The sequence below is a fragment of the Galleria mellonella genome, unplaced genomic scaffold, assembly GCF_026898425.1.
Source record: "Galleria mellonella isolate WM207_F2 unplaced genomic scaffold, CSIRO_AGI_GalMel_v1 utg117, whole genome shotgun sequence".
Classification (NCBI taxonomy): Eukaryota; Metazoa; Arthropoda; class Insecta; order Lepidoptera; family Pyralidae; genus Galleria; species Galleria mellonella.
In genome coordinates, this window is record NW_026441980.1 from 3,753,673 (window position 1) to 3,780,048 (window position 26,376).

At 32.7% G+C, this 26,376-nt stretch overlaps 1 protein-coding gene across 2 annotated transcripts; it reads left to right on the plus strand.

Moving 5' to 3' along the window:
• Nucleotides 1-1,791: 1,791 nt before the first annotated feature.
• Nucleotides 1,792-26,358, plus strand: LOC113514064 (solute carrier family 46 member 3-like). Of its 2 annotated transcripts, XM_052895776.1 has the most exons (8): nucleotides 1,792-2,022; nucleotides 3,146-4,027; nucleotides 11,063-11,222; nucleotides 15,687-15,788; nucleotides 18,296-18,433; nucleotides 20,126-20,209; nucleotides 21,354-21,510; nucleotides 24,381-26,358. In XM_052895776.1, the coding sequence occupies exons 2-8, from the start codon at nucleotides 3,203-3,205 to the stop codon at nucleotides 24,463-24,465; spliced, it is 1,551 nt and encodes a 516-aa protein (XP_052751736.1). In that variant the 5' UTR covers nucleotides 1,792-2,022; nucleotides 3,146-3,202; the 3' UTR covers nucleotides 24,466-26,358. The 2 variants fall into 2 exon arrangements, with proteins under 2 accessions (XP_052751736.1, XP_052751735.1); XM_052895775.1 differs by lacking the exons at nucleotides 1,792-2,022; nucleotides 3,146-4,027 and adding an exon at nucleotides 5,874-6,809.
• Nucleotides 26,359-26,376: the final 18 nt, after the last annotated feature.

The following is a 26,376-nucleotide window of genomic DNA, read 5'->3' on the forward strand; positions in this document are numbered from 1 at the left end:
TAATTCAATTACAAAACTGGAAAATAAAGTAAATATTATTATTTAAAAGTAAAAAATATATTTTAGTCAATCTATGGTCAAATTAACTCTACTATGACCTATTTTTGACACTCAATACTTTATCTATATAATCTAAACATACAATATGCATATTACGTATATTGAAACGACTAAAAATTACCCAATATTTAAAACAGATTTCTAATTAGCACCGATAAAGGAATATTTATTTACAGGTGTTATATTTTTATGTCGTTTCAAGGACAAAGATTATTTTAGGTAAGACACAGTGAAGCGATTATAACTGGATTAGCCAATAATGTTTCTAGATAATTTAATTACAATAGTTACCATATTTTCAAGCACATCGATTATTTTGTTTAATCTTGTTAATATATTATACCAATACCAATGTTTTCTTTTTTAATGCGTGAAAATGGATTGGTAACCCCGCCCGCGCTCTCGGTATACACCGACGAGGCACCAGTGGAAGATGATAGGTGAGAATGAATGCAGGTTAGTTGGCCCACCATAATGAATTCGACAAGAATTAAACATGATGGTTTCCAGGGGGAACCGCGTGGAGGTCAACCTGAGAGGGTATATTGCCGGTAATGGGGTTATTAGACCCCATTACTAACAATCCCTTTCCCCTCCCAATACAAATGTTATTATGATGTATTTACATTAAATTTACTTGTTTAAAAATTTAATATTAACATTCATCATCATTATCATCATTTTAGCCATTATCCGCCACTTCTGAACATAGGCCTTCCCCCATAGACCGCCATAAAGAACGGTTCTGAGCCACTTACATCTGCTGACTTCCTGCAATGTATTTGAGGTCGTCACTCCCTCTAGCGGGGGGTCGTCCTACACTGCGTTTGTTCGTACGGCTGATATACTGTTGCACTTGTAAATTACATAGATAACATTGTACGAGTTGTATAAGCACATGCAAATTTTTAACACAGAAAAAAAAAACTTATTACATCGTTTAACAAAATTCACGTTTACAGACTGTGTGTGTGTGTGTGTGTGTACATAAGTAAAATTATCAAAAATATAAAGATAATTTTTGACTTAGTGACAGTACTATTATACCCTTTACATTTTTCAAAAACTCTTATTTATTCTTGTTTGTGTGTTTCAATTTAATTTGTAGTCTGTGATTATAAATTACTTTAACTCATTCTAATTACATACAATGTTGATATGTCTATATAAAAACTTTATATCTGTCTATACGGAACACTGTTGTATAAAACTGATATTAATGAAAAAGTATTTTCTTTTATAACATTATTTTAAGTATTTTGTTATTACTTTAGTAATTTGTTATTTTTTTTCTAATTATGTTATTGTTATAAATAATGTTTATAAATCGAACTTTAAACATCTCGAAAACAAAAAGCACAAAATTTCGATATAATTATAAGTGTATAATAAAATATAACGTCTACATCAGTTTTTTTTTTTTTTATATTTTCCACTAACTGCATAAATTATAAGGTTCTAAACTTTTTTTTTTAATATCACACTTTTACAGGGTACAGAGGAATAACACCTGAGTCCTTTACGAATGACAACGCATGGGGGTATCATGGGCGAAACAGTGTACTCTGTTATGTTCATAGTTATGCTCATGTCTATAGGCGACGGTTACCACTTTCCATCAGGTGGGCCGTCAGCTTGTTTGCCATTCTAAGTTGTATAAAAAAACTGATACATGTATCAAGCGCTATTTTTGCCAATAATAATAATTCTTTAATGACAACAACTTCGATAGTAAGTGAAATAATGGGTAAATAGTTGTATTTCTTTGATTACATATGTCATTCGTCACAGAACGTTTCAAAGAATACTGTCTGGCACTAGTATGTCGCGTTGTGTGGAACATTTCTTACCAGTCGGACCATTATTCTAACGATTCGTCCAAACTTTTAGTTTAAAGCGAATACAAATAAATACAACGTACTCGCGTGATAGTGAAACATAATAGAACTTGGACAATCTCAGGTCAGTTGGCTTGTCGTGTATCACTAGAAATAATAGACCAATTAAATGTTTGGAGAAATAAAAAAAAAATATTTTGAACAGGATAATGTAATTTTTTTTAATGAGTGAAAATGAAATGGTATCCACGCCTGTGCTGTCATTGACATACGCTGGCGAGGTACTAGTGAGAGATGATGGGTGAGGATGAAAGAATTTGACGAATTAAAAAAAAGTAACTACAATGGTTTCGCCTGGAAAATATTGTCGTTAATTTTTGGGATTACTTGACTTTATTGTTTTATTGGATTTCGTCCTAATAGAGTATATTGCTAGGAATGGAACTATTAAACCCCACTACTAATGTTTTAATAATACTAAATAATTAAGTCATCACAGCACTTAAACATTTTTATATAATGTATTGGATAATTATATTATTTTCTATGACAATATTATTTTCAATTCTAAACTATTAACTAAGAATTAAATTTACAAATTTGTATACAGTTTTAAGATCATATTACTTGGTATTGACGTTAAAACATATTATCAAGTCAATAAATAATAATGAACTAATAAATTAATAATTTAAGTTTATTAGTTATTAACAATACGCGTAACATAATAGAAATCAACGGTATTTTGAGATAACGTTTCTTTTTTACATGTATATTACAGTATTATAATATTTAATTATACATAATATTATATCACCATATAGGTCCATCCCGGTGTAGAATAAGCTACCCCTTCCTCTCCTGTGGGTTTTTTTTATACAATTTAGAATGGCAAACAAGCTGATAGCCCACCTGGTGAAAAGTGGTAACAGTCGCCTATAGACATGAGCAGTACCATGGACATAACAGAATATACTGTTTCGCTCATGACACCCCCCATGCGTTGCCATTCCTGAGGACTCAGTCTCACTCTGTTTAATTCATATTTACACCATTTTTATTTATTGTCCTATAAATTTGAATTCAATTTACATAAAAACAAATATTCCTAATAATATAGTAAGCATGTTCTTCTTTATGTCCCTGTGTGTAATCTAAAATTCTGACAAATATATTACTATCAAACAGTTATCTTTCACAGATTACGGATCAATATCATTTTTCATGTGATATGACCATTCATTTAGTATTCCAGATTGGCAGTTCACTATATAATGCGTCTTTAATTCAACCATAATTATAAAATGGAACCTGCAAATCGTGAATCTTATATAGAAAATAAAATTATTGATGAAGAAACTACAGAAGAGCAACCTTTTCGGCAAAATGAAGAAACAGTGGAAAAAAACCAAAGGACTTGCTGTGAAACTCTCTCGCTAGTATACAATAATATAACTGTGGAACCTTCAGTTGTATTATTCGTAATTCCGTACATATTAATGACATTAACTTCCCAGAATTTGGGATTGGAGAAAGCGTGTAGAGTGAACTTAAACTTCGGTGATGAGATTTGTACAGCGCTCAAACAGCAAACCGTGGAAAGTCAAAATTCATACGAAAAGGAGGTGCAAAAGTTAGTGACATCTGCTTACGCATGGAAAACATACATAACTGCTACACTTCCATGTCTCTTGGGTATTTTTGTTGGTTCCTTTTCTGATAGAACGGGACATAGAAAATGTTTCTTGTTGATGCCAATTGTTGGACAAATTCTAGCTTCTATTAGCAGTGTGTTGAACGTATATTTCCTTGACAAGACTAATCTAGAGACTTATGTTCTCACTGAAGCAGTCATCGAAGCTCTTAGTGGGGGAATGTCAGTGTTTTTTATAACTATATTTGCCTATATAAGTGCTATTACGACTAACGAAACTAGAACATTTAGAATGGGCATGGTTAATTTTGCACTTACAGCGGGAGCTCCTGTCGGGATGGCTTTAAATGGTGTTGTTTTAAAATATCTAGGCTATTATGGAGTCTATGCATTAGTTGGTGGTCTGAATCTATTGAATCTGCTGTATAACATGTTTGTGTTAAAGGACCCGAAAAGGAGCACTGAACAAAAAAAGGTAACTGGTTATTTTTTTAAGGTCAGTTTCTTTTTTAAAACTTAAAATTGTCACAAATTTATGTAATATTTATTTATTTATACGATATTGCATTATAACATATATAACAAACATTAAATACGATACAATATTAATGCACATGCCTATTAAAAGTATTCACAGCATTTATTTTAACATAATTATACAGTATGAAATTAAATAACCAATTTTAAGGAATTAGGTAATACTAGAGTACTAATATTCTAAAATTTACATTATATATATATATATATATATATATATATATATATATATATATTGAGCGAAAAAATACTGGAGTAAATAGTATGTTGTCAATTTTAATTATCAACAAAATACTTCTATATAGACGTCGGAAATGACATCAATACTCATAAAAAATATATATGAAAAATACAACAAAACATTATTTTGCATTGATAGTAAAGGCAGGCGCTTATACTTTTTCAAAGTCACATGTAACTAATTTATGTAAACGTAATCAGCGGATAAGTAAATAACATGTTTAAGTATAATTTGTAAACAATTTAAATTTTATCGTATAATAATGTGAATTCGACCAAGGGTGTAATGCACACAAAATAACAAAGTTCCGTTGCTACTTTAAAGGACCTCTGAAATATGATATTTTTATTCATATAAAATATCTACATCCAAATCCATACACATATTTGATTAAAAACATACGGTTGATTATTTTAAGTTAAACTGTAAAAAAATCAGTAACTTTTATAATAAACATATGTAATGGCGTGTGTGTGTGGTTATACACACACACGCTCATAAGCACGGGCACGCACATATCGTCATAGTCGTAGAATACTGACGGATCTGACAAATATTACATATATAGATCCGTCAGTATTCTACGACTATGACGATATGCGCACACGCACATGAATACGTACACCCACACGCGCGTGCGCACATACACACATAGAGAGAGTTAAAGAGAGAAAGAAAAAATAATAATGAATACAAGCAATTACAATGAAGAATTCCTCTTCCATATATTGGTCGTATTACTGTAGCTTATACAATCCATAACTGAAATTACTTATATTTGATATTGATTGTAATGATTCAATAACATGTTACTGTGTGATATAAAAAGCGGCCTATCTATGTGTATTAGTATGATTAACGAGTCGGTACTTAAAGGTAAAAAATAATTTATTCTGTTCAGAGCAACAAAACAACAGAAATACGAGTACATCGATAACTAAATCACTGATAATAGTCTTCAGTTATTATTAAAGAGCTTCTATATAAATGCCTCAGACTATTCCATCGGGAATTATAATTTCATAAAATTTATTTCTTAATTTTATCTATACTTATAAAAAAGTTTGCTCTGACTATTACTTAATACACAGCCAAAACTACTAAGTATGAAAAGCTGAAATTTAGAACATATATATGTCTATTTTAAAACGTAAGAATTTACTATGAAAGTGATTTATGAAATTTTCAACTTAAAGAGAAGATACCACGCGTGCAAAGCTACGGGCAACAAATATTTGAGATTAATTGGGAACAATTTTTTTTTTCAATTCCTAAAATAAGGACGATTGTGCTTTATACGAAGCAATTTTCTAAACTACGGTACTGCAAATGTAAGATACTGTTTACATTCATCAATAAATTACTCTATTAATTGTTTACTTAAGAATAAATTTGACTGACAAAAGAAAGAATTAATACCTCATTATCTGTGTCATTTCAGATACAATGGTTATACACAAATATATCCATTTATGACTAAGTCGATAAAATATCATTAGTATATTGAGTTCTACGATATGTATATGATAGCAATAAAAACCTTTCGGGTATTGATCAGTTGCACAGAGACAGGCGAGTATAACAGTTTTAATATAAACATATTAATAAAATAAAAATTATGAACGAAGAACATAGTAAAGAAAAAAAAGAATTTGCAAATGTGAATAAAGATATGAATAGAAGAAATGAAAAGGAACTATCAGAAGAGTTTGAAGAAGATGATCCTCTTACGAAAAGTGAAAAGAAGAATATTGAACATAAGAGAAACTTAGTGAATTCAATTTTAAATATATCGCGTAACATAACAGTGGAACCGTCAATGATACTATTCATTGTACCTTGTATGTTATCAATACAAACATCTCAAAACTTCAATCTAGACAAAGCTTGCAGAGTGAATTTAAATTTCACGGACGAAATCTGTTCTGGCCTGAGAAATCAAAATATGGACGCACAAAACACTTATGAAATGGACACTCAGAAATTAGTATCCTCATATTTGGCAATGAAGACATATCTAACAGCGACAATTCCCTCTCTTTTATCCCTGTTTGTGGGATCGTGGTCGGATATAACGGGATATAGAAAAATTTTCATAATAATACCAATTGTGGGACAGCTATTGGTCTATTTAAACAGTATTATTAATGTTTTCTTCTTCTACGAGCTGAGATTAGAAGCGTTCGTATTTACTGAGGCGATCCTAGAAAGTTTATCTGGCAATTGGTGCATTATGTTTTTAAGTATCTTTTCTTATATAAGCGCTATTACTACAGTGGAGAATCGGACATTTAGAATGGGTATAGTTAGTTTTTGTATGACTGTGAGTTTTCCTATTGGGGTTGGACTAAGTGGTATTCTATTGAAAACAATCGGGTATTATGGATGTTACAGCATCAGTGCGTGCTTACATTTATTGAACTTATTGTATAACACGTGTTTATTGAAAGATCCAGAAAGGACACCCACACAAATGAAGGTATTCTCATAATTTATTTCATTCCTTGCATATTTGCAATTAGTAAATAACCAAGTATATATTTTGTCTCCTTATGTAGATAAAAATTACTCAATTTACATTACATTCAACTTAGATTTTTAAATAATATAATTTTTACTAGTATTTTTCCCTTACTTGTAATTTTATAAATTTACTCAGTTACAAATTAAATTTTTCAAGTCTATAATAATTCTATAAATTATTTAGCTACCCAAAATAATGCTTTAAATGCTAAAGTAAATTAAGTTTTAAATTTAAATAAAAAAATAGCATTTAGGTAAATAGCTAATATATAAATAATTAATTTGTGACTGAGTACATTTATTTAGAATTTATAAAGTTATAAGTAAGAAAATAATTAACAGGAATAATAAAATTATTTTCAAGTGCTCACTAATAAATAATTTTCACCTACATAAGGAAGTTAAAAAAACCTCATATTCAAAATAGTGCTCTAATTTATAGGCAAACTGTATAGAAACAATCAACTCATATTTACTTTTAATAATTAAATTTTTAATATTTATTATTTAATTTATTTATTTAGTAGCGAAATAATTAATAGCAAAAATAATAAAATTAAATTCACTTTGAATTCTATCTACATATCAGGTCCTTTATGAGGTAGGCTAGGAGAACAGAAAGAAAAGACTCTATCTATACGTATGCATTTCTTGCTTCATCCACGTTTATAATTGGAATCATGTACAAGTACATATGCCGATTCCGTAGTCTCGTCTACTAGACAGTATAGTCAATTAATTAACACCTATTTCAATATCTTATCGTTAATAAGTTATCTTTAAATGTGCAAATATAACTAACACTACATTTATCGTATTTATCTTATTATTTTGCTTTTTTTTTTTGTTTTTGTTTTGAAAGAAAGTAAATATATTATAGATTTCTATCGTTATGTAATAAGTTTGAAAAAGTAAATTTCTAGTTTTATCTATTTATTTATTCATATATTTACAAGTGTAAATAAAACAAGCTATGAATACAATATAAGTCACTAATAAGTTTTTACAACTCTAAATATTTATTATAATATATATATTTTTACTACGTATTACCCGCGACTTTTTTTTTATACAATTTAGAATGACAAACAAGCTGACGGGCCACCTGATGGAAAGTGGTAACCGTCGCCTATAGACATGAGCAGTACCATGGACATAACAGAGTATACTGTTTCGCCCATGATACTCCCCATGCATTGCCATTCCTAAGGACTCAGATGTTATTCCTCTGTACCCTGTAAAACACAGCCATGCAAACACAACTGCTTCACAGTAAAAACACGAATGAGACAGAGGTACCCAAGCAATCGACTTTTGTACAAAGTCTCCCTCTGGTCTTTATCCGGGCGATCGCGATATGTTTACTAGGCCTGTAGACAAATGGCAAACGAATTCGTCGATGGAATCGACATCGCTAGCGAGTCCGTGAGATAGAACGAGTTAGCAACGCCGGGTGACTCATTCTAACTTACGAATTCGCTAGCTATGTCGATTCCATTGACGAATTCGCTTGCCACTTGTCTAGAGGGCCTGAACGGAATAAAACGTAGCCTATATCCTTCACCATCCCACATAGTACGTGTAACAAACAAACTAACTTTCCTATTTATAATATTAGTAAAGAAATCTAATTACGTATACCGATAGCATAAGTGGGATCAATATTCTATTATCTTCTCATAAAAAAATAGGTATTTAACACATTTGTTTACATTTAAATAACAATACTGATTTATCTCGTTATGACCTAGTCGTTTATTTATTTTAATAACAATAATTTACTTTCTATAATCAGGTAACGCTTTTCCTTTATCAAATGAATCTATCAATAATTATTTCTATTCTCTCTACCAAATAGACCCGTTACTAGATGCCTTAATAAGTGTCTCTTAGACATTTAGTTAGTTTATTATTATTTTAGTTAGTTTAGTTAGTTAGTTTATTAATAGTTTAGTATTATTTTATTTTAGTTAAACATTTGTTTGAAGGAGAAAGGATTGTTAGTAAAGAGATCTAGGAGTCTCATTACATGCAATATATCAGGTCTACCTTCACGCGGTTTCCTCTGGAAACCATCGTAGTTGATTCTTAAATTGGTCAGGTTGGACTAACTGACCTGCTTTCATCCTCACCAATCACCCTTCACTAGTTCCTCGCCAAAGTATAAACAATAGCGTAGGCGCACCGCCTTCTATTCCATTCCATTTCAGAAATGGAAATAGACAGTTATCCTGCCCAAATTCCAATGTTTCTTTATTTCTCGAAAAATGTATTTATTTAACTCTTTATTACAACAAAAATATAAAAATATACATAATGACAATAAGAAAATTCAAATGAAATATAGTAGCATAAATTACAGATTAAAATATATACTTAAATATACAAAATACGTTTTTATCGCTATGGCGACAACAAAGTTAATTGTTTTAAAACTAAATTAGTCTATTACACCTAATGATTCACGACGAGCCAACTGACCTGAATTCGTCCACATTATATTACAGTTCGTGGCTGTGTGGTCCCGGCATAGAACAAGCCACCCCTTCCTTTCCCGTGGGTGTCGTAAGAGTCGACTATGGGAGGGCGAGGGATAGGTAGCAGCGTCTTGAAACATTTGTTTCTTCAAAAGCCTAACTGCGGTTGCCAATCCGTCTGCCAAGCGTGACAACTATTGTCAAAACCCCCCAAGAGTGGTTTATGTACAGCAGTATGATGATGATGATGAAATTATTGTTCACTAGTGTCCTGACATTGTGTGCTATTCAGAGACTTTGTACAAAAGTCGATTGCTTGGGTACCTCTGTCCCATCCGTGTTTCTACCGTGAATCAGTTGTGTTTGCATGACTGTGTTTCGGTTTAAAGGGTGGGATATGGCGTGAAATTACAGGGTACAGAGGCATAATGCCTTAGTCCTCAGGAATGGCAACGCATGGGGGGTATCATGGGCGAAACAGTATACTCTGTTATGTCCATGGTACTGTTCATGTCTATAGGCGACGGTTACCACTTTCCATCAGGTGAACTGTCAGCTTGTTTGCCATTCAAAGTTGCATAAGAAACATAATATTATTAAAAAAAGTGCCAAATCGGCCCAACCGTTTTCAAATGATACGCTTATCAACGAATTGCATTGAATATTGACTTATATAGATTACAGATAACAAATTACATAATTTATGTGCCCCATTAACACAATAAAAAAAAACCAGCACGTCACGCACACATGTATGTACATTATCTAATAATAATAAACCTTAAGTAATTTATACGAATTACTTTTTATTTTTATTTTTACATATTATTTCTTTATTATTCATATCGTCATCATATCAGCCATTAAATGTCTACTGCTGAACATAGGCTTCCCAGATAAAAGAGGAAAGGTGCCAATAGTTGCCAAATTTAACAAGCGGGTTGGCAACCACAATTAGTCTTTGATGATGTCATAAGAGAGATTCTGCTGCCTATCCCTGAACCATTAAGTTCCATTTAACATTAACCATTAAGTTACCTTAGTTGCCTCTTACGACACCTACGGGCAAGAAGGGGGTGGTTTTTTCTATGCCGGGACCACACGTGTAATCTTTATTTACATATACTATTTTTTTAATTTTTTATTTAAGAACAGCCTGTTTTCCATTACACAGGAAAATCGAATATAGAAGCTTAACAATATAGAATATCTAGAAAACGACTCGTAGTTTATTGATGTTTCCATTATTGATTGAAATCTGCTTCTCCTTTTATTTCTGTACAATTGTACAGTAACTGCTCCTACTGCAACTACGTGAATATTTAAAATAAGAAGACATTTGGATGTTTATATATTTAATACTGATTTACGTCTTAATTGCTGAACGTATTAGTATGAAAATTTATATACAAATAGACTGCATCTTGACTAACATATCCTTATTTTTAATAATAATGAATGCGAGCGAAACAGCTTGGCGCAGTTAGTATAAAATAAACTATCTTTTCAACAGTCTTCAATAAGAAAAAGGTTCTCAATTCACTTGTATTATTTTTTATGTTTGTTACCTCATAACTCCATCAGCTATAAACCGATTTGAAGAATTATTTTTTATCTAAAACAAAGAAATTCTGTTTAATAGCTGACCTTTTAAATTAAAATAACTGTTCTTGCCACGATAGAAGTCGATTTTCTTGTGAACCACAATTTTAAATTATACATTTTGTTTTAGCACGACCATCAAGGCGTTGGGTACTTCTTGCGAACATTCTTTGACTCGTCCAACATCAAGGAAACCATACGGGTGGTATTCGAAAAGGGCCCGAACAAGAGAAGACTCCGTGTGTGTGCTCTGCTAATAGTTGTGAGCATTCTATTTGGACCAATGTTTGGTGAGTTTATAATCATCATCATCATCATATCGATCTTTAACTGTCCACTGCTGAAAATAACCCCCCTCCATTTGGGGGAGGGGGTCCAGTAGTTGACACACTAGACAGGCGGATTAACAACCGCAGTCATGCTTTAGAGATGTTTTAAGAAGGACGTTACTGTCTATCCCTCGCCATCTCTTAGTCACCTTTTACAACACCCATGGAATAGGAAGGGGTGGCCTATTCTATACCGGGACCACACAGCCAGTTTAAGTTTAAGTTTTATAAATTTATAATTGTACATAATTGGATTAAACAATAGAATTCTAGAGAATTCTAGAAATTTTCTTCGGAAGCAGTGTTTATATAAGGCTCTATCTACGTGGCCGTGGTACATTGACTGATCTGAAGCTTTCTATGTCCTATCTATATCTGAAGTACCTATGTCAAATTTTCAAAACTCTTTCTTCAGCTGTTAAATCCATCTAATATTGAGTCGTTAACCAACTCAGTGTCACCTTCATAAGGATATATAGAATTCCATCCCAAATGATACCAGAACGCTGCAGACAGTTCATGTCTTCAAAGCTCAAACGAAAAATTTTTACAATACAATTGACAGTTGACTTTCTGATATATATATATATATATATATATATATATATATTTATATATATATATATATATATATATAATAGTTATTCTATCTTTATGTATATTTTAATATAATTTATCTATATTTTATTACTATGTAGCTCCTAATAATATATTTTATTATTTACCATATTATTTTTGCACCATATATGTTATGCTTTATATACAAACTCTACAGATACTTTCTCCTTTAGGGTTCTCAAAGTAGAATGAAAGAAATCCCTTTAAGGAATAAACCCGTCTTTGTATATTTTTGTTACTACCTAATATCTATATTAAAAGCGAATGTACAAAAGCATATAAATAAATAAATGTTAATATTAATTTATTTATTATTTCTTAGCGCTTTATACTTAACCGATCTGGTACATCCGTTTAGCATTTGGAATGAAAGACATAGGCTAGTGTTTATTCCAGTCAATCAACATATATAGGTCACATGGACAAAGTCGCGTGTAAAAACTAGTAATAGATATAGCAGTCATTAACTGTCACAGACTTATTTTACTGTAAATATTTTACAATTTTTGTCACCATCGCTTGTTTACAACTTAGATTGTTTACGCTACAGCAACGTTCGTAACTTTACATTTAAGTTTTTGCAGTGCAAATTTTATAAACTGCCCAAAATAATATTTGTGTAACTAACTTTTATGTAATGTACAAACAAATTAATGAGCCCCGTGGTGCAGTGTATTGCAGGAATTCAGTAGATACAGATAGCCCAGGACTATTCCTTATGGTAGTCTACGTTGGATGTACAGCGGTGGGCAGTTAACAGCTGATATGAGGATGTTGTTTTTGTGTTGTAATAATGTGGGAATGAGTCGATTGTTAGTAGTTGGTCTATTGCTAGCAATGTAATTTTTGTTTGCAACTTAGAATGGCAAACAAGCTGACGACCCACTTGATGGAAAGTGGTAAGCGTCGCCTATAGACATGAGCAGTACCATGGACATAACAGAGTATACTGTTACGTTCATTATACCCCATGCGTTGCCATTCCTGAGGACTCAGGTGTTATTCCTCTGTACCCAGTAAATTCACGCCATATCCCACCCTTCAAACCGAAACACAGCCATGCAAACACAACTGCTTCACGGTTGAAACACGAATGGGACAGAGGTACCCAAGCAATCGACTTTTGTACAAAGTCTCCCTCTGGTAAACCCTATCATAACGAGCATGACTCGGTTCTCCCTCGAACACATCGTGATTAATTTATCACGATGGATCAAATAATCTGACTTCATCCTCAGATATCACTCGCTGGTGAGTACCAAAAGAGCAGGCATGATTATTATTCCATATTCGTCCATTAAAAAAATATGCATAAATAAGAACCTGAGTTCAATCCTCGATCACGCCAATTAGAAATATTTGTATAATTATTTTTAATTATTTAATTAAATAATTTAACTTTTCTAAATTGGCTCGAACAATAGTTCGAGGTTGATCGATAACCCAGAAGTCCTAGACTCAATAGAGATAATATTTCTCTAGATTCCCTGATTTATCGTTTATAAACATAGAGCACAGTACTTGAGGCTCTACTTAAATATTTTTTTTTATTAATTAATTAAAAATAAATCTATTTTTAACATAAACACATTTATTAATTTAAAATAAAGGCAAGATATTTAGATGGAATTTTTTTTTAATACCACTGAGGTGGCAAACGAGCATACGAGCCACCTGATGGTAAACGGTTACCGAAGCCTATGAACGCCTGCAATACTAGGGATATTACGCACGCATTGCCAACTCTGAAGAAACCTCTTTACCCCCCTATTGAAGAACCCTAATTTAAAATTTAAAATAAAATATACAGCAGGATCTAACTCATAACTTACAGGTTATGAGATTACCTTAAGGTTGTCTTGACAAAATTGCTCTCAGCAATAAGACCGCCTTACTGTACTTATACAATTGTATCGTTGTGTTTGTAAATTGTCTTGCTTATTTCCTATATGGTATAATGCAAATAAAGTATACTCATTCATTCATTCAAATAATAAACATTCGAATCAATAATATTCTAGTTTAATCGATAAAACGCATTTTTTTAATAAGTAAAAAATAGCGTGGTAACCCCGCCTGCGCTATCGGTATACGAGGTTTGTCCGGAAAGTACGTATAAAAGTTTTTTAAAAATTTTATTTTACAATTATTCAGGTAAATCAATTTTATCCCCTTCAAAGTACTCCCCCTGTGACATAATGCACTTGTGCCAACGCCGTTTCCACTGTGAGAAGGCTCCTTGAAAGTCCTCTGGTTGTAGGTTTCTCAGCTGCCCCGTCGTAGCTTTTTTTATCTCATTTATGTCCCCCAAATGCCGCCCCCGAAGTACCAATTTGGTTTTTGGGAACAAGAAGAAGTCACACGGGGCCAAATCCGGCGAATAGGGGGGGTGTTCGGTCACCGTAATGGAATTTTTACTCAAAAACTCACGGAACGATCTTGGCGCAAATTTTTTTCATTTGAAGTTCGTTTCTTAGAATTTCGTGGACCACGGTTTTGCCCAAATTAAGCTCTTCAGCCACCTGTCTGACCGTTAAACGACGGTCCCCATTAACACAAGTTCGAATTCTTTCCACGTTTTCGTCGGAATGTGAAGTGGAAGGACGTCCTGAACGTGGGTCATCTTGAACGCTTTCTCGGCCCTCTCTGAATCTTTTTAGCCACTTGTGGACGGTTGGTTCCTTCACAGCATCATCCCCATAAACTGTTCTGAGATCGGCAAAAATTTCACGGCCATTCTTGCCGAGTTTCGAGAGAAACTTGATTACGACGCGCTGCTCTTCAACGGAAGCGGGCTCCATGCCGACGGGGTTTCGTTAAGAGGTAACTTCACAGATGGCGTGACAAGCCAGTTCGCACCGCACGGCGGTCAGACCAGAACTGAAGCATTGTTAGGGACATAAGGAAGGGGTCCTGCGCTTACCTGGCCTCCCCACTCCTCTTTCTCGCATTCCAGAACACTTTTATACGAACTTTCCGGACAGACCTCGTACACTGACGGACTACCAGCGAGAGATGATAGGTGAGGATGAAAAGACAGGTCAGTTAGCCTATCATGACGAAGTCAACGATGAATTAATCACGATAGTTTCCAGGGAGAACCGTGTGGAAGTCTCCCTGACAGGGTACATTGACAGCAACAGGGACTAACTAACGGACTAACCTTAATAGGGCATTACTAGCAATCGTTTCCCCCCTCCCCCCTGATATAACACCTTAGTAACAACAAAAACAACATAATTAGTGTCTTTTCACAAACATCCTAATCAATGACTGATAACAACATTTCTACAATTTAATAATAGGAATAATTGGATAACTTAAGTGGATTTTTATCGAGAATTCTCGTCTAATTCTGAAACCGTTCTGAAATTAGTTGAGAATTCTCTTAACAAACACGTAACTCAATCCGGTTATTTATTTATTAATGCTTTATTGTATACAAAAATTACAGTTATTCTTACAGTTAAAATGCATTCTTACAAATCTCAAAAAATATTTAATAAATTTTCAAAATTCTTTTACATACAAAAAGCTACATTATCTGGCAGTGACATGGTCTGTCACCGTATGGTCTCAGTATAAAATAGGCCACCCCTTCCTTTCCCGTGGGTGTCGTAAGAGCCGACTAAGAGAGGGGGAGGGGTGGGGAGCAGCGTCCTTCTTACAACATCACTAAAAGTCTAACCGCGATTGCCTACCCACCTGCCAAACGTGGCAAAACCCCAAGGATTCAGTGGACAGTTAAAGGCTATATCAAGGAATGAATGAATGTATGAATTGCTAAAAATATTGAATTAATTTCAGGTGAAATTGCAATAATGTATATGTCAACAAGATACCGATTCAACTGGGACGAGGTCAAGTTCAGTATTTTCCAGACATACAATTTTGTAACACATACAATTGGTATGTATATCTACTATTCTAACTCATATAAATTATTACGTTGATAAGCATATGACCCGCTTGATTGTAAGCAGTTATCGTAGCTATATTAGCGATGCGCGAATCCTAATGATTTTGTTATTCGAATAATTAGTAATTACTAATTTCATAATTCGAACTAAATTAGTAATATAGTAATTTAAAAAACCATAACCAACTACATTCATTACCAATATAAATACTAAAACCATCGAAAATCTACATTCCCTTCTAATATACATATATAATAGTTAATTACCACAAATTACACTTTCCTACTACTTTCATTACAACTATCGGAATTGTGTACTTTTTACTTCATATACATTGGCAACATTCTTGCCTATTCACAAAAAAAAACATTGCAGCGATCGGGTCGACTCGGCTATGTTCGTGTCGACTCGTACATCAGCGACTACTAATAAATAAAATGAGTAGCCATGCAAACACAACTACTTCTCAACGTAGAAACACGAATGTGACAGAGATACCCAAGCAAACGACTTTTGTACAAAATCTCCCTATGGTAAAGTTCCATATAAATTTCATCAAAATTAGTTCAGAAGTTTGAACAGGATTTGCCACGATTGGCATCGATAATTTTGTTTTATTGTGGAAAAAATCCACTTGTTTACCTTCTATTAGACACAGAACCCTATTAACGATATCACTGATAAGTCTAGCATGTTACTACATTTTATCACACATGAAGCTTATATGATTAACTTATCTATGGCACTATATATTATAATAAAACTTTATGATAATTTATTTATAACAATTCTAGTGATCTCATTATTATAATCTTACATAAAATTCTGTTGATATTTTCCATTATCTTGACGCCAGGCATAATTGTCAATTCTAAGGACTTAGGTGTTATGCCTCTGTACCCTGTAAATTCATTACCATATCCCACCCTTCAAACTGAAACAGCCATGCAAACACAACTGCTTCACGGTAGATTTCTTTTTTTGAAGACATATACTTTTTGTTTCACAGACATAATAATAGGTCTAGCATTAAGTACGCCTTTTGTTTTACGTTTGTATTTGGTCAATAATGTTATTTAAATAAATAAATAAAAATCTATCGCTTTAAACATGATATTAAATTACCAATTAATATAATTTTAAATATTGAGAGAAAGTTGCTAAATATAATGTCATAAAAATTAACAAATATGACAATAAATGTGAGAAGAGATCTGTTTGAATCGAAGCATTTGGCGTTCCATAATTTCTGCCTATCCTACTGGGAGACAGGCGTGACAGATATGTTTGTAAATGTGAGTTCTTAATTAATTATTTATTATTATTGGCATTATTGATTATAATAGCAGGGCATGAATAGTATCATTGGCGATACAGTACATTCTGTTATGCTTATGAATGATGAATATCTATAGGCGACGATTACCACTTTCCATCAGGTGGGCCGTCATCTTGTTTGCCATTATAAGTTGCATAAAAAAAAATAAAAAAAAAAAATACGATATTTGAAATAAACTGTGGTAAACATATCGATAGCTACATTTTGTAATGACTTCTTGACATCATGTTATTAAAAAACAATCAAAACTTTTAAACGTCTAAAGATCTAAGTATATTTATGTAAATTTTACATATTTACAGCTGCTTACGTTTGCGTAATTCCTTCTAATTAACACAAACACATGTACTATAGAGACCTTTATCTTTATGTTTGCCCACACGTCACTTGACATCATTCTAATACATCGTAACAATCAAATTTTACCAGAGGAAAACTTTGTACAAAAGTCGATTGCTTGGGTACCTATGTCCCATTCGTGTTTCTACGGTTAAAAGCAGTTTTGTTTGCATGGCTGTGTTTCGGTTTAAAGGGTGGGATATGGCGTGAATTTACTGGGTTTAATGAAGTTACAGAAGAATGACATCTGAGTCCTCAGGAATGGCAACGCATGGGGGGTATCATGGGCGAAACAATATACTCTGTTATGTCCATGGTTATGTATATGTTATGCTCATATCTATAGGCGACGGTTACAACTTTCCATCAGGAGGGCCGTCAGCTTGTTTGCCATTCTAAGTTGTATAAAAAAAAATAGATAGAATGACGACCTCATATACATTGGAAGAAGTCAGCGAATGTATGGTAGGTAGCTCAAGACCATATCTTATGGCAGTCTATGAAAAGGCCTGTGTTTAGCAGTGAACAGATAACGGCTAACATGATGATGATGATGATGAATGTTTTAATATATTTTATAATCAGTCAAAGTCTTGATATGTAGAATATAATTACATTTCTTTAACATGATATTTGATTCTAAAGAACAATTCGACGTTCTTTTTTTATTAATATACGCCACAATTTGTAATAGGCTTATTCCATATACAAAAAAATACCTCCTTTACGTCACGAATACACTCAATATATACAATCAAAAATCAACCCTCCGGTACTGGAGTGAAAATACAATTTACATAAACTAATACTGTTTTCAGGTACACTATTTTCAATAACAGTGTTCAGTAAGCAGCTCAAATGGGACGACTCTATACTGGGTATCATTTCGACTGTAAGCAAGATCGCCGGTTCCTTCGTTTACTGCTTCGCTCCTAATGAAAGAATATTCTATATCGGTGAGTAAAAATATTTTGTATAAATTTCAAAACGCTTATAATATTCCATAACATTAATTTGCAACCGACTTTCAGAAGGAACTTCACAATTTGGTTGTATTTTTTTTTTGTTACCTCATAACTCTGTCAGTTGTAAACCGAATGGAAAAACTCCACTTCAAAATGGCTACACTTTTTTTTTTTGTTATTTGTAATTGTCAAGACAAGATTGGTATGAAAAAAAATATTTGAAAAATCAAAAGGAAAAGTAAAAACTATGGGTTAAAGAGTAGGCAAGGTGTGTTATTATTTTTTTCATAAGTGCATCCGTACGGAGCGAAAGTTAACAATATTATAACAATTTTAAGCTTTATATTATTATTTATTATTATTTCAGCTTTTAACTGTCCACTGCTGAACATAAGCCTTCCCCATAAGGAGAATTTTGCAAATAGTTGCCACGCTTGGCAGGCGGGTTGGCAACAGCAGTTAGGCTTTTAGATATATTTTAAGAGGGAGGTTGATGCTCATCCCTAGTCCCTTAGTCGCCTCTTACGACACACACCGGAAAGGAAGGGGTGGCCCATTCTATATCGGGACAGCATTAGTTTAATAATATCTGAATAACAATAACCATGAAAATAATAAATTTATTTTGTACAACACGTAAACGTAGACATAATAAGCCAGTCTAATCTATATTGATTAAATACTTAATATAGTAAACTATATTATTATATAATACTTGTATTATTATCGAAATAACATTTTATCGAATTATCTAAATTTATTTTCTTTCAACATTTTGTAATGTCATCATTAATTAATTATTTTATACTCATATAAATAATAATATAACTACATATCTGAACATTAATCTTTAGGCACTTCCTTGCTAATAAATATTTGGAATGGATATAATAATATGACTGATTATTTGTTTAGAATGATTTTGTTTAATTCCGCTACAATTAATATGTGCGTGACTGCCAACACTCGAAAATTTATCACCACTATTACTACCAGAAGTTCCACGACCTTCCATCATCGTCATATCAGCCTTGAACTGTCCACTGCTTAACATAAACCATCCCCTTGGGAGGTTTTGCCACTAGTCGCCACACTTGCCAAGCGAATTAACAACTATATTTTAATAGGCACGCTGCTGCCCATACCTCGCCCTCCCTAAGTTGCCTCTTACGACACCCACGGGAAAAAAGTGGTGGCTTATTCTATGCTGGGACCACACGGCCAACTCTCCATATTAACCATCAATCTCCGACTATCGATTCCTTCACGTACACTTTGCGACACATGTTTCCCCTCTAAACGATGCATTTTCAAGCAAATTATTAGACTGCTGCTCAGAACCTAGTGTTAACCGTTCAAACATGTTCAACCGTAAACTGCGAATTACAACAACCGAACATAATTATAGTCGGAGATTGATGGTGAATATGGAAGGTTGTAGAACTTCTGGTAATAATAGTGGTAATCAATCTTCGAGTGTTGGCAATCACACACATACTCATGATAGCGGAATTAAACAAAATAATTCCAATCAAACAACCACTGAATAAGATTTCCACAAGATAACACCTGATTCAGTAAAATATTTAAAAAAAATATGATTTTTCCATGATTATACAGAGAAAACCTGTCATACTAATAAGCTAAATATCACACTTACTAAATAAATAAATATTTTTTCAGCTCCTCTCGTGGAAATACTCAACGGGACATCATTGTTGGCTTTAAGATCAATCATCTCCAAGACCGTCGCACCTAATGAATTAGGTATTATTTTTTATTTTAAATTTAAAAGAAGAAAGAAAGTATTTATTTATAGAATTATAATTAAATTATAAGAAAGTATTAATTTAGTCATGAAACTCACACACAGAATAATACCAAAAACTAAGTATAACAATATAATTAAAAACCAAAAAAAAAAATAAACAACAAAAGGAAATAATAAGATGTGCAAATGTGAAATAGGTCCGATCTCAGCATATTGCTGCAGCGTAAATTTGGTACATAATTATATATAATATATATATCAATGAAATTTATGTACTTAAGAAAATACTTCATAAATTTAGAGTTATAGATCAATGAGATCTAGATATAGTACCTCGCTACTAAGTAATTCCACAAAGCTCCTAATAATTCTTTCCCTCTTCGACTAGCGTTTATTTCTTTATTTTTTTTTTTTTTTAATGGAAATTAAATGTTAAAACGCTATCTAGTTACCAATGAGAAATGACAGATAAAAATGACATCGGTCAGTTGATGCACCGTGATAAGTTCACCTTGGAATTACATATACTTGGAATGGTTTCCAGGATGGTCCATGTGACAGTTTATATGACAGGACTAGCAATTACTCACCCTACCCCATTACTCACCATCACTAGTAATCACCTTCCACTGTTATATTTTTAACAGAGAAAAATAGAATGGTCCATCCATCTATGCTAATGGTATCAAATAACAGAGCACAAGTAGTAAATAAAACTATGAGGAAGACCGTTCTTTGAGATGTTTTTCTTGATACTTCATCTAAATGTGTTTGATCTATTTGGAATAATCCGAGACAAATGAAATCATCTGAAAAAATGCATACTCATATAACAATTCATAAATATTCATATACGTAATAATTTATTACAGATTTACTTATTTTTATGATTTTTATTTGGACAATTGTCTCATACAGATGTTAGTGATAGTTATATCTATACTTATATAATAAAGCAGAAGTGTGTGTTTGTTTGAACACGCTAATCTCAGTAACTTCCAGTCGTACTTAAAACATTATTTTTGCATTTGATAGCTTATTTCCTGAGGAATGTTATAGGCTGTTCAGCATCGCAATAAGGCCACCAGCAAAGCCGCGAAATAAATTTAGTATGAACATAAAACCATCATCTTCTTTCAGGCAAGGTGAACTCCGTGTTTGGATTGACAGAGAACATAATGCCTCTCGTGTATGTTCCACTATACACGAAGGTGTACACATCCACCATGGAGGTTCTGCCTGGAGCCGTCTTCCTCATGAGCGCAGCTTTGACGTTCCCAGCTGTTTGTGTCTTCTCGTAAGTTCTTTTTATTAAATGTTGGGTTGACCTTACGTTTAATTGTCCCCATATTATGCTAGATCCGAAATCATTTCAATCGTTCTATCGGTGAATGGTCTTCTCCCATCAGTCTGATATCTAGACGGTTAGGATTCCGAGGCAGTTCACTCCTGTGAAAGATGCTGAAAGCGATACTCTTAGATACTGCCCGCATAGTACGTCGGTTTCACATCCTGGAGCCCTGAACACCGGCTGACTATGCTTCTGCCAGGGGTTAGTTTGCCATCTCCTCTTCTTAAGAAAAGAGATGTGAATTTTGTTTATTATTATTATTATTATTATTTTATTTATTATTAATTGATTATGAAATATTTATTTATACTTGGCAAAAGATTAGCACTTAAAAACTAAATAAATACCAAGTGAATGAATTATTTTATTTCTAAATTTCTCTAAATCAAATTATTATCAATATTTGGGCTTTAACAAAAATAGTTTTTGGAATCTAAGTGCAGTAAGCAAGTAAGTAATCTAAGTAAATATGTAAATTTTACCAGGAGGAGACTTTGTACAAAAGTCGTTTGCTTGCGCTTCTCTGTCCCATTCGTGTTTCTACCATGAAGCAGTTGTGTTTGCATGGCTGTGTTTTAGTTTGAAAGGTGGGATATGGCAGTAAATTTACAAAATACAGAAAAGTAACACCTGAGTCCTCAGGAATGGCAACGCATCGGAGGTATCATGGGCGAAACAGTTTACTCTGTTATGCCCCCGGTACTGCACATGTCTATAGGCGACGGTTACCACTTTGAGCCGTCAGCTTATTTTCCATTCTAAGTTGTATAAAAAAAGTAAGTAATTATTAATACGAATACATTTTCATTTAAAAAAAAAATAGATTTCAACAGAAATATAAATTATTTTTAAGAACTGACGACAAAAACATTAGAACCAAAGAGTATTAACGGGAGAGAATCTCTCTTTCGTATGTCTCCATACGTGTTTGTAAGAGTGTGTGTGAATAAAATTTCATTCAAATTAATTTATCCATTTAAGCATTAAATAACATTATAATACTTCGAAATGTACAATATAATGAAGATAATATAATGGTACCTGTAATTAATTTTACTATTACAATAAAATTGTTCTAGACAATGTTTGTACATGGAAGATATTTGAAACAAAATGTTATGAGTTATCTTAATAAGAAGTCAAAACAACAATTTTTAAATCTTTTGTTTGTAAATATGTTTGTTCAAGCATTACTCAAAAACTACTGCACCAAATTAGATGCGGTTTACACAATTGTGTTTCTGAAGGTTTAATTTAAAATCTAGTGTATGTTTTATCTTAATGACCCCTTTCACTGATTTCCCTACTTCTAAAATCCATACATACGAAGTAACGTTGTATAAGGCTAAATTTTTATATTACAATCCAGAAAGTAAGTACTTTAGTACTTAGTACTTTTTACATCATGGGTTTTATTCAACTTAGAATGGCAAACAAGCTGACGACCCACCTGATGTAAAGTGGTAACCGTCGCCTATAGACATGAGCAGTACCATGGACATTACAGAGTATACTGTCTCACCCATGATAACCCCCCGAGCGTAGCCATTCCTGTACCCTGTAAATTCACTGCCATATCCTACCCTTCAAACCGAAATACAGCCATGCAAATACAACTGCTTCACGGTAGAAACACGAATGGGAGAGAAGTGCCCAAGCAAACGACTTTTGTACAAAATTTCCCTCTGGTAACTACTACGTACTATAATATTATTACACGTACACATACAAGAGTAATTATTTTATTACTACCATTTATTTTTAACCGTACGTTGAGCGAGTACAAGACTGTACCCAAATATTGGTTTAAGTATTTAATAATATAAAAAGTGGGTAACACACTTAATATTTTTAATCTTTACATAATACCTAATATACTCATAAAACTACGTATGACATTGTCTGTATATAAAAATGTTTTGTAAAAAAGAATTTCACAATAGCATTAGTAATTATGAAAATGATAACGTCTTTATTATCTATGCTTCTATATTAATATTACGTTGATGTTTAACTTGTTTGTTTGTATGTCAGAGAGGTCGGGAGTAAGACTACTCAACTGATTAATAACGTTTACTATTATTATAATATTTATATCAAATAAAAGAAAAAATAGTAGTTTAACATTTCCGATCTTAAAAGTAATTTGTCATAAATAGTCCACTGCTGAACATAAATATACCCCACTGCTTTTAAAAATAGTCATAAAACGGTTCTACTGATAAACTACTGGGCTTAGTAGTTTAGGGCCGTTTTATGGCCATTAGGAGCCAGTACTCCTAACATTACGTTTGGAGGGAAAGGGATTGTTATTAAAGGAAACTAAGAATCCCATTGCTAGTAATATACTCAACCAGGTCGACCTGCACGCTATTCCCCCTAGAAACTATCATGGTTAATTTCTGATAAATTCATCATGATGGGCTAACTGGTTTGTTTTCATTCTCCTCTATCACTCCACACTGGTGCGCCGCCAGCGTATATCGTTAGCCCAAGCGAGGTTACCATTCCATTTCTACCTTCGCAATTTAAACATTGCATTTGAGGTCATCGCAATATCTAGAGGGCGGTCGTACTGCACTGCCTTCGCCTGTACGAAGGCGCCACTGAGCTTTTACCATTGTCTATCAGTTTCTCAAACTATATGACATGCTTATTGCGCTTGTGGCTCAAAACAGTCACTTATGGCAGTCTATGGGAAACGTGTACGTTCAGCAATGAATAACTAATAGCTAAATAAAATAACTGTATAATTATAACTATAACTGTAACATAATGAAGTATTAATTTTTAATCCACTTTTCATTATATTTCAGATGGCTACTGTACGAGCATAGAAAAGGTGTAAAAAAATCAAAAAAAGAAAAAAGGACATCAATGTTAAATTCTATGGAAACTTAGAAATTTATTTTTGTAATAAATAGATAGGTAATAGAATTATAAAAAAAAATACTGTCCACTCTTTTTCTGCATGGGTAGAAGTGATATTTTGGTTTTGTAAGTAGCATCACAGCTATTTAAACTACTTTGAATAAGTGACCAAAATAAAAATGCAACGGCATACATCACGACAACAAATATCACAGTCTAAAAATCACATCTTTATAAAGTGTTGTGCCAACAACTAGCTATTTTGACACCTTTAATAATATGTCCCAAGCGATTACATAACAATTCAGTATGGATTTCTTTGTATAGACGTGTCTGTTGGCCGACTGATAAGTTCATAAGACTTGATACTATAATCAATAGGTATTCAAAGTACACTGCGCCAACAAATCTAGATATATTTATGTATATACCAAATCTATACCGAATCACACTGTTATATATTTAAAGTGAAATTATTTTCACAAATTTTTCACTTTTTGGCCATTATGTTAATTGTATAATGAGTTATCGATGAAAATTCATAAAGAGAAAAAACAATAAAAACATTACCCTCGTTTTTGGTACTCGGATAAAACAAGTATGTTTACAATTAGACGGTTATTTATACAACGCTAACTTTTACCCGCGACTTCGTCTGCATGGTCGAAATATTTACTGATTAGGATAAAAGTAGGCTATTATCTCTCTCCATCCCTTATAATACGTACCAATATATACCAAATGTAACATAACTATTGTATTTCTTGCGGGCTCTTCTCAACAGATAACAACTTTCCGAACCCTGCATTCGTAAAAAATTACGATTTAAAAGTTTCTGAACCCTGCATTCATAAAAAAATTACAATTTAAAAATGTTTGTAAACAAGTATATTTGAATAAAGATGATTTGAAATTGATTGGATAATCTGTTAAGGAGCTAAGAGGTAACAAACAAACTCACGTTTATAATAATAATAGTAATGTATGCAAAGTAAATTCACGTTCTTCATCGATTGTAAAATGGTTTCAGTAACGATTATTATCTTAATTTACTTATAAACCAATTTTCTTTTAGTTAAACCAGTACCTATTATAGTCACCCACTTTACTAATTGACTAAAGTTGAATTCGTTTATTTTTATTAACCTTTTATTCCATCAATCAATTCCAATAATGCAATGTTAAATTCTATAAGTGCGTAATGTCACTCACATTTTAAATTATATACAGATGTTATTCTAAAATTGTGTGGAATGTGACACTTCTATAAATAATGAATCATCATTTTGCAATATTTAGTACCATGGACATAACAAAGTATACTGTTTCGCCCATGATACCCCTCATGCGTTGCCATTCCTGAGGACTCAGGTGTTATTCCTCTGTACCCTGTAAATTCACGCCATATCCCACCCTTCAAACCGAAACACAGCCATGCAAACACAACTGCTTCACGGTTGAAACACGAATGCGACAGAGGTGCCCAAGCAATCGACTTTTGTACAAAGTCTCCCTCTGGTGATAATTGTAGAAAGAATATTTTTTTAAATTGTTTTCAATATGAACACAAAGTATAAGCGTAATAAGCTTGTAACACTTAAGCTATCATGTCAATGGTAGATTTGAGATTATAATTAGAATTGTAAGCAACAATAGAACAATAATACAACTCCATTTAAAGTACTGCCTCGAAATCTGCGAGAGTGTATGTATTTTGTATGTGTGCAATGATTTAAGGTCAATGATGATGTAAGTATAAGGACATTTTAGTTATATCTAAAGAAAAGTGCTTTTGAATAAATTCTTTCATAACACTAGAAATTTCTGTGGAAAATTTCAACAAAGTGAGCATTGTTGTTTTGATGTTTCTATTATTAATTAGTATTTTTTTAATATATTTATATTAAAACCCTATAACACGTTTCTTTTGTTTTCTTCTTT

What these genes read in the sequence shown, in the direction of transcription:
- LOC113514064 (XM_052895775.1), top strand. Translation starts at nt 5,949, where the DNA reads ATGAACGAAGAACATAGTAAAGAAAAAAAAGAATTTGCAAATGTGAAT. An exon ending in TTTTGTAACACATACAATTG is followed by an intron (nt 15,789 to 18,295) that starts GTATGTATATCT and finishes TACTGTTTTCAG; the next exon opens with GTACACTATTTTCAATAACA. An exon ending in CCAGCTGTTTGTGTCTTCTC is followed by an intron (nt 21,511 to 24,380) that starts GTAAGTTCTTTT and finishes ATTATATTTCAG; the next exon opens with ATGGCTACTGTACGAGCATA.